The sequence below is a fragment of the Etheostoma spectabile genome, chromosome 23 (assembly GCF_008692095.1).
Source record: "Etheostoma spectabile isolate EspeVRDwgs_2016 chromosome 23, UIUC_Espe_1.0, whole genome shotgun sequence".
NCBI lineage: Eukaryota > Metazoa > Chordata > Actinopteri > Perciformes > Percidae > Etheostoma > Etheostoma spectabile.
Window position 1 is genome coordinate 5448295 of NC_045755.1, and position 9977 is coordinate 5458271.

The following is a 9977-nucleotide window of genomic DNA, read 5'->3' on the forward strand; positions in this document are numbered from 1 at the left end:
TAAAAGCAGTGCTGTTGTTGATTTCAACGGCCACTTAGTTTGACAAAAATAACAATTATTTGAAAAGAAAAAAAAAACTTAAATAAGATGACACTTTTTTTAGTCCTCAACACCTGTTCTATTTGATTGGGCAATTTCTATAGTGTTTCATACTATATTAGATAGATAGATAGTTAGATAGCAGATGGCAGGTTGTTGTAAAGATATGAATCTAGTATGCAATGATAACCTCCCTACCTGATAAATACAATACATTCCCTTATTCCTTCCTATGTTGATAAGACTCAACACGTTAGCTTCTTGTGCACGGCTTATCTAATCCAAGTCACACATAATTGACACTACTGTATGTTTTCAGAAGGTAAGGAAGCTGAGTGCAGGGCCGTCACAGATTGACTGCATAATGATGAGTCTTGATTCTGGCTGCTGACAGTCAGAGAGAAAGGAGTGACATTTGTCAAGCTGTAGTTGAACGGGGAGTTGTTTCTCTATTATTTATGCTCTGCAATCTATTCAGTGTTACTCTCAAATCTGATAGCGGGAACACAGTGATATCTTGGTGTAGCATTTTTCAACGTGACTAAGAAAAAATGTCACTTTTTTACAAGCTGTTTGTTTGAACAGAGCTTTACTGTGTGTTTCAACATGAATTTCTTCCTCATGTTTGAGTTGCTCCCATGTTCATCATTACAATAATGTCATTTAGCTGACGCTTTTATCCAAAGCGACTTACAATTGCTATATACGTCAGAGGCCGCACGCCTCTGGAGCAACTATGGGTCAAGTGTCTTGCTCAGGGACACATTGGTTGATGGATCGCAGTGGGAATTAAACCCAGATCTCAAACCCCAAAGGCACATATCATATCCTCTGCGCCATCACCACCCATGGGTCTTATCATGGCTCTCACGTTAAGTTAAAATATTTGGGATTGTTACTACATCGTGGTCTGTGTGTGTTGTCAATCACATAATCAAATGGAATATATTTTCAAACACAATTACTAATTTTTTTTGTTTGTTCCTGCTCTGTTTTTCTTACTTCTCTCTCTAGTCATGACTTTATTGGAGAATTCAGCACCAGCTACAGAGAACTATCCAGAGGGCAGAGCCAGTTCAACGTCTATGAGGTGAATGTGTGTGTGTATTTGTGTGTGAGCTTGCATGTATTCTCCTCTCTATGGTTATCCTTTAACATGTTTATCGTCACTTTCTCTCGTGCACACACACACAGACATTCTGACAGACAGCTATGATTGATCACTGGCTTATCTTCTCCCAGGAAGAGTCAACACTTCTTGATTAACAGAGTACCACACAGAGAGGAGAGCGCACAGGGGACTGTCATTTTAAACAGCTGCTGTTTGCCTAATAGCGCTCAGATGTGCACACGCACAAAGGTGCACACAGAGGCCCATTGATAAGTATCTAAGGAACAGTAAGCTGATAGAAACACCGGCACACAAACACCCAAGTCATTTTGTGTTTTCTGGCCTGTGTCGTGACCCTGGCTTCCAACTTAAAGCTGACAGTTAGAGAGAAGATGGTTTTCAATTTGTGCAATAAAAACCTCTTTCATTGCATTAGGCCTTGTGTGAGTAAGTGTATGGTGTGTGTGTGTGTGTGTGTGTGTGTGTGTGTGTGTGTGTGTGTGTGTGTGTGTGTTCTGTGTGTGTCTTTGGGTGTCGTGTGTGTGTGTGTGTGTGTGCGCATGCGAGCGTGCGTGCGTTACAACTGTGTTTCAATCATTGCACTTCTCCTCCAGAGGCAAACGTGTCCTTGTGTGTTCCTATTGCAATGTGAACCAAGGGGAAGTGCATAAATCTACACATTTGTATGTTATTTCCCTGAGGTCCTCTTGTTCTGTTTAACCTTGGCACAGTATAATTAGACCATAAAGCTCTGGTTCAAGAGCTCTGATACAGTGTTTGGGAATCAAAGGGAGTTTTAGGATTGTCTATGGCTGTCCCTACATCACAGGAGCAATTGCATGTTTTAATGAGCTCGGGTTGCATCATAAGAGACTAAATTCATTGAAGTCAACGGCCAAAAAAGTCCCTTTTCTAATCAGTACACAAAAACAACAAGGTCTCAAATCCTAATGTAAAGCTTGTCCTGTTACATAGCCAACAAGTCCCACCACTCAGTTTAGAGCCAAAATCCCTCTCTGGCTTTAGCTACCCTGAATATGTTGGGCTGTGTGTATTGCTCAAAGGTGGTGTGATCGCGTCCTAAGAAATACAGCAGAGGGTGACTAGAGGTATATTCAGACAGACAGTTTTTTTTAATATTAAAGCATGTAAACATGTTCTAGTAGAAGTGCAAAATACAAGCATGGACTCTGCAGTTCCTCTCAGCTCTTTGAAGCATTTTAGCATCTTTCAGCTCATATATTTTCTGGTTTCCGGCCCACAGCTTTCATGTAATTACGTAATCTGAACAGATTTATTCTCTTTGACTTCTAAACGTCAGTATCAGCCTCACAACATGTGTTCTGTACAGAATAAGCCTTTAAATAATTGCCATCAAAAATGGCAATTAAAATCCCTCACATTCAAAAACAATAACAAGTTTATATTAAACGTCATCACGTTGAGTCAATTCTGAACCAATCAGCTGAGAGGACGGCCTTTCCCAACATGCTGTGGGTCCACCTGGGTTTTGCAGTTGGTGAAAATCAACCGTGCTGCCTGCATCTCAAACCTGCGGCCGCCTTGATCTCGTAAGATTGTTGTTGTTGTTGTTGTTGTTGTGCATGACGTCAAAGAAAGTTGGGATCAAGCTGGACGCAAATCTAACAGGCATGCAATGGTCGGTGATCGCTTCTGTGCAGACGTGGATCATCTCGAACAAGCCTATTTCCACCAGGAGGTGCCAATTCTGAACCGGTCCTTAGAAAGGCCAGCCTTATATCACACAAATGAAAGGCTGAATTGAAGAATGAATGAATGAATGAATAAATGTTAAAATCAACAGAGAATCTTGTCCTTTTTTTTAGGTGATAAATCTAAAGAAGAAAGGGAGGAAGAAAAAATACCTCAACTCTGGAACGGTGAGGAAATATCCATCAATAAAGAATCATTCTTTTCCTTTGACACATTAAGTTGCATGTGCTACATTTAAAGTGCAATACCATACTACAGTAGATCCAGATGGGTACCTCTTCTATACTGCTGAGTGTTTCATTTTGTTATTGAACCAGCCAGAAAGAATAGACTGTTTTTGTCCCATCAGAGGCAACACCTGAAAGTGATTTTCATTGACACAAAGCTGATTGTGGTCCTATCACTCACAGGTAACACTGCTGTCATTCCTGGTGGACATCGATGTCACCTTCCTGGACTACATCAAAGGAGGGTAGGTTAATGATCATGCATTTATTGAGCGCATACTGAGAGATGGGGATTGTAGTCGGTTTTAATGAGAAGTGACACGCTGTCTCGATTGCCCCATCATGACTCCGTGTCTGCAATATGCCAAAGATAATGATCCCTCAGTGTGAGTGAATCAGATGGAAAAATGTACATTTGCATGTGAGAGGACAGTGAAAGGTGGAGAGAGACTGGCAGATGGGTCGACCTGAAGTCAAGCACACAGGGCTCCAAATCTGAATTGTATGTGTGTCTGTGCACTTGTGTGTAATCTTTTAATGTGTTTCAGTACCGGCCCATGCCCTGTGCCGTCGCATGTGCGCTCGTATGTGTGTCTTTGTACATGTGCTTGTGTACGCATGTTGCACAGGAGGGTTGACCGTGTGCAACCAGGCATGGCGTGAATGCTCGCCTACACACTCTACCTTCATTAGACTCACAGAGGGGGGGGGGGGCTGTCAAGGGAGAGAAAAGGAAAAGTGTGTGTGTGTGTGTGTGTGTGTGTGTGTGTGTCCGTGTGTGTGTGTGTGGGTGTGTGTGTGTGTCCGTTCCCGTTCCTGCTGCCCTTGTAGCTTTTTTGTTTGTTTTGCTTTTATAGAAAGTCAGCTGGCATTTCAAGGATTTTTTTCAAAATAGCTTCACATTTTTAGCCTGGTTTTGTGAGAAGAAAGTATGAGCTTATTCCCTCGGTGACAAAACCGTAAGAAAACAACACAATCTATTTCCCAACCAGCTTTTTTTGCTGCTTTATTCAGGAGGATTTAAACTGACAGCTCAGAGTAGAAGTGCAAAAAGCTGGCCAAAAATGGCTTCAGCCAGTTAGAGGATTATCCAAGAAGAACACTTGCTATGCTAGACTATCTTCTGTTTGCAGCACAAATGATTTAGAGGACTCTACAATCCTGCCTTAAATCATACATAAATTAGATGGATGTTCATGTTGTTGTTGTCCATGCACACTTGCCTTTAAACAAAACATTTGCATAAAAAATTGAAAGACTTTCTCTTGACTTATCTTCTAACCATCAGGTTCACAAACACAAACAGAGCTCCAACTCTATAAGGCCCCTACCTCCAAGACGTTCTATTTGACTGTTGACCTCAACCTCTTCTTTTTACCTAACCACTAATTTCCACCACATCTGCGCTGCGTTCTGGGTGCTTGGTGTTTAAGTCAATGTTTGAAATTCCACAAGCTGCGCCATGTCGCTTCCCAGCAGCGTTTAGACAGCCGAGCAGACAATGAAACAACGAGACTAGCCAGTCAATTTACTAAAACACACTCCCAAATATTGTTTATCTCTCCTTTACAACACCACGGACAATGAGAGATTCATCTTGGAGGTTGAAAAACATTTGACCACATCACAGATCTTTTTTTATCAGGACAACTCCAGAGAGAGAAGGCATGGAGTTTAATTGTGGGAGTGCCTGGAGTGGAAGGTAGATACTAGCTTAATAGACACACGATTGTTCTGTAAAGTACTTGTAGTGTCAATATAATCTGCGAGTCGAGCAGCAAGATGCTCTGCATCTGAGTTGCGCCCGGTGCTGTATGGCACGTGGTGCGGCCAAAACGCAGCACAAATTGGACATATTGGAGATACGGAGTAACCTGTGCACAGGAAGATGATTTATATACAGTACGTTTCTACTAGTGCAGTTGTAAAGTATGACAGTATAATGTCTAAGGTATTGAGGACTATTCATTTTTCTCCAACAGTTGATGACATATGTTTTCAACCTGGCAAATTTAAGTCACAAAACAGTAATGGACAGTAACCTCTACATGCAGAGAAACAATAGTCAAAAGAAGGTACTATACAGTAAATGTGCACATTGTGTGTACCCTCACCACAACAAAACCTTGTGAAGCCAGTGAAAAGATCACTTTATGACTAAGAACACAGATCAATATATTATTGATTCACAGGACAGTGGTATAGCACTTTGTCTGTGCCAGATTAAGATATTAGATGGAGCTACTGTATGTTTCAGGAAATGGAAATGAAACAGCAGTATTATTTGACAGCATGACAGGAAGGCTTCTATGTTTGTATGCTGATGCAGGTTATGGCCATGTGCTAAGTGTGATCACTTTGCATGACGGCAAAGCTCGTCAGAATGACTTAATGTGCGAGAGCCGGCTTTGAAATGCATGTGTGAACTAACACCATGTGTCCATGCATATGTTTACTCGCTCTGTCGCTCACTGCTATTGGAGAATTCCCGTCTCCGAGCCTCCTTACACACAGACCACGTTCCCAGCAGCACCGTCAGTCAGAGAGCACTTTGAAACTCTCAGTAAGAGGGTGTTTTTCTTTCTTTTTTTGGCGGTGCTTTGGGAGTGTGAGCTTGGTGCTGTTACACGCTTGTGTGGCTAAGTGAAGTGCCAAGTGCTGTCTCACTGTTTGAAACCTAAATGGACTGTAATGGTCCTGTTGCACTTACTCCAACTGCATAATGGGCAGACTGTGTATTTGTGCACAGACACTTACACCCTCACACACAAATACTGTAGGTAAACACATACACGCTTCTAGGTACTTTCTCAATTGTGTATTTCCCCGAAATGCCTCGTGTGTCTCAATCTGTTCGTACAGGTATATTGTCTCTTTGCCATTTATCTCATTCTATTTCCTTGTGTCTCTTCTCAGCTCTCTTCCCCCTTCACTCCTCTTATCTTCTGATTGACAGCTCTTTTTGCAGCTTCAACCCAATCAGCTAATTGTCATTTGGACCTAATTAGGAACATGATCTGCTGGCAGCATTAGCATAAATGACAGATTTGAGAAGGCTCTGTCTCAATACGCAGAGCATTGCTGCTCTTATTCTTTTCACCCCCTTTGATAAAGCATTAATACCGCCCATGGATTTCAACAAAGAGGCCTCTACTCATGAGCACAAGGATAGAAATGAAGAATTGTTGGCTATATCTTTCATTTTGAGTTGTGCCTAAGGCAGCCCTGTCACTCATAGTGACAGATATTGTTTCCCTGTGTTTTGGTGTGTGAATTGAGTATTGAAACCAGAATAGAAGCAGGAGGGAACTTGGCTTGAATTGAAATCATTCTGAGAGGTTATAATTAGATAGAGGAGTCAGAATCAAGACAAAGATTTGGAAGATGAAAAAAGAATTGAAATCTTTAAACATTTTACTTTGTGAGTTATACTTAGCAAATGAACAAGCACTGCCAATGTCAACGTTTATGCTAATCTGACTTAATGCAGGTATGAGTTGTTTATCCCTCTCCTTTCCACTTCTTTCCTCTCCTTTCCTCTCCTGCCAGACTTCAACCAGCAACATCTGTGTGCATATTATCAGGAGAGGTCACATCACACAACCTCTGATGCCGTTTTTAGGCCACTCAGTGCACTCAAGCATACGTTTCCCTCTGGCACTTCTTTATAGGAGGAAAGGAGACTTCTTGTGAACATGTTCAAACACTTCATGTTTTCATTTTTTTTTTTTACATTTTTACTCTGAAGATGAACACTTGCCATGTGGGTTACACAGCCTGTTGACACAATAATGTAGGTTTGTCAGTATATTTCTAAATAGTGATATCAGTCATCAAAAAAATGGAAAATGATTTGACAACTGGGCCAACTTCTCTGTAATTAAAAATGTGATTTCCCTTGGTCTTTTAAGTTTGGTTTTAATAATTAAAGTTGATGAGTAGTGGTGACTATTGGGCCCCGTAGCTGCCAGAATGTATAGCTTACTTCTTAGTGCTCACAAGCTCCTCAGAAAGTATGTGTGTTTTATAGGAACTATTTTACTAGACGTGGCTTTTAAAGTTGCCAAAATACTTTGGCTTTTAACTGATCAATTATAGGCTGTTTCTATTAAAGCCCCCCATGTGAAAAGAGTCCGACTTTGGCGACTCTGTATAAATACATTAATGGTGTCACTTTTTGTTGTTGTTAGAATTGATCTAAATATTCATCATCTTTGCCATTGTTCTCTTACTCATGTAGTGAAGGCTGTCTTGCTGCAGGAGCATATAGAAAAGATCATCTTTTTACAGTTTGGAAAGGAGATGCTTTGAAGAGCTAGGAGAGACATTAGCATCCAGTCTGTTCAGTCTGCAGGAAAGCTTATTTGAATGTAGTGCGCTAACCTCCTCATCAGTCTGCCCCCTGCTGCGCGGTATTTTGTCATATTGGTTCCTAGCTGAGTCACTGCAGGCTTTAACAGCGGGGGAAGATCAGTGACTGACAGTAAAAAAAAACAGCTGGTAAAGTGGCATCCCCCCTCCATCCCAAACACACTATTAAATACTGTATGCACTACACACAGAAGCTTACACACTATTGAAAAAGGGCAGCCATGTTTTTTTAACGCTGTCTATTCTACTGTTTTGTATCCAAGACTCAGAGACTCTGCAGATTAAAGATATACAGTACATACTGTATATACTGTAAATGCACTCAGATGTGTGTGTGCGCGTGTTTGTGTGTGCGTATGTGTACGTGTGTGTGTGTGTGTGTGTGTGTGTGTGCGCGCTTGTGTGTGCGTACTATATAAGACACAGAGAAGTAAATACCAGGAAGTAGATTGTGTAGTGAAGGTAAAAGTGAACAAGCATCTTAATTGTGCAATTAAAGCAAGGCACTTAAGCACTCAAGGGTTTGCCTCACTGACAGCCTTCACTGTCCCAATAGAGGTTGGGAGAACAAATATTTTTTCCCCTTAATTCACCATTGAAGATAAACAGGTGAAACTTGCGTTTGATTTTTTTTGAATATATTTCTACTGGAGCCAAAGGTTGAAGTAAACTTGCCAAGAGGTGAATTGCAGCCTGACTGGCAAATAAAAAAAAAACATATCATGACACAATAAAGGTAGCCTTTAAAGGGTTATAGAAGTTTACCTGCACCTTCAGGACACAGAACGATAAGGTTTGGTTTATAAGACACACTAATCTTACAGCTCACCTCTGCCCGACCGTGTGTGCCTCTGAAAATTCCTTATCACACCTGCCAGAAGATTTAGTTGCTACTCTGCGGCTATGCTTTATCTTTTTGCTGCTCAGGTGAATGTCTGTCTGTGTAGGTTCAGTAAAGGCATGTACTTTACTTATAATATGTAAATCACAAAAAAATATTAAGTAAAATTCTTGTGATTTATATCACTTAGGATAAAAAGTTTGTGTTAAGCATGTTTGTTTCCATGCCAAAGACTATCCTTATCTCTACAGTGCAGATAACACTGGAAGGTGCAACTTAGTCAACTGGCACTGACTAAATAAATAAATAAATACACTTACTGTAAATAAATACTGTTTTTTTTAACCCAAATAAAGTACATTCCTGTACTGAACATACACAAAAGACACCCTTTCCCCTGATTAAAAAAAGAAAAGAAAAAAAGATTAAAAAGACAACATGATGAGACATGATGTCTCACTCACATTCTCGTGTGATTAATGCAGAGCATAGAGTTGACCTTTTTGGAGTGCTCTCCTCTGGCTATTAATATTCTCTCCATTTGAAGTCAAAATGATAGTGTCAAACATTAGGGGTGATATTCACTTTGTAAAGCAAGAACCTCACACATTGACCTTCAAGTGAATTTTACAGTCTCACAGCACAAAGTGATCACAGTCAGACTGCAGAGGTTTGAGGACGATGCCAGTCACTCAATAATTGCCACTCTCTTTTCAAAAGAATTCAGCCAATATACTTTGATTTGAAACCCCTCATTTTGTTGTCAATTTCTGCTATTGTCATAGTTTTTGACAGTAGTAAATTGAACAAAATGTGTGTGACTCACATTGCTGATGTTGAAATTGTTGTTTTCTTGTGCTGATGATGCGGAGTGACGTGTTCTAACAAAGCTCTGCTCTGTTCCTTTTAATCTACTCTCTTATTTTGTCACTTTTTATTGTTCGTCCCCGAACTCACCTTGTTCCCCCGGCTCTCCCTTTCACACTCACAATCGGAGATTCTCTCTCAAACTTCGCGGGTGCATGTGCACAAGTATGGGTGTGTGCGTGTGACACAGAGAGATTGGATGGGAGAGAAAGAGGACATGCATAATTTAGGCTGAAGCTGCTGGTAACATGCAGAACTGGACCAGAATTCACTCAGACCTCCTCTCTCTGCTCCCTTGTCCTTGTAGCTGTCCTCTAGAAAAGCTTATGTACTGGAATTTTATAAATAAATCACATGATTACAAAGTCTACATTCAAGCTTTAAAACATGTCACTGCGAGGGTTCTGAGTATTACACTGGATGATGAGGAGTGGGACTCAATATGGGAATATTAAAACTATGTCAAGCGATGTGAGACTGTGCCACATTTAGTTCAAAATTATGCATCGCTTCTATTGGACTCCCTCCAGATTGTTAGAATTGGTCTGAAAGACACACCAAATAGTTAGAAATGTAAAACAGAGGATGGCCAATTACTTAATGTCCTATGTTCCTGTGATAAGGTCTGGGCACATGATAACCTATGTCGGATTGCAGGGACCCAGGTTCCATTCAGCCCAAGATTATTTATTTTGGGAGATGGGTCAATCTTAGGCGGGATGGATAAGCACATAAAAAGTTGGGTCCAGACTATTGATAGCCAGACAGATTCTTTTAAGAGGGTGCA

At 40.8% G+C, this 9977-nt stretch overlaps 1 protein-coding gene across 1 annotated transcript in view; it reads left to right on the top strand.

The window, feature by feature from the left end:
• The window catches only part of LOC116672933 (copine-8), an 87465-nt gene that overhangs the window by 63253 nt on the left and 14235 nt on the right, over nucleotides 1-9977 (top strand). Inside the window, exons 11-13 of the mRNA XM_032504916.1 lie at nucleotides 1054-1129; nucleotides 2998-3051; nucleotides 3295-3356. Coding sequence (XP_032360807.1) covers nucleotides 1054-1129; nucleotides 2998-3051; nucleotides 3295-3356 — 192 coding nt within the window. The remainder of the gene's footprint in view (nucleotides 1-1053; nucleotides 1130-2997; nucleotides 3052-3294; nucleotides 3357-9977) is intronic.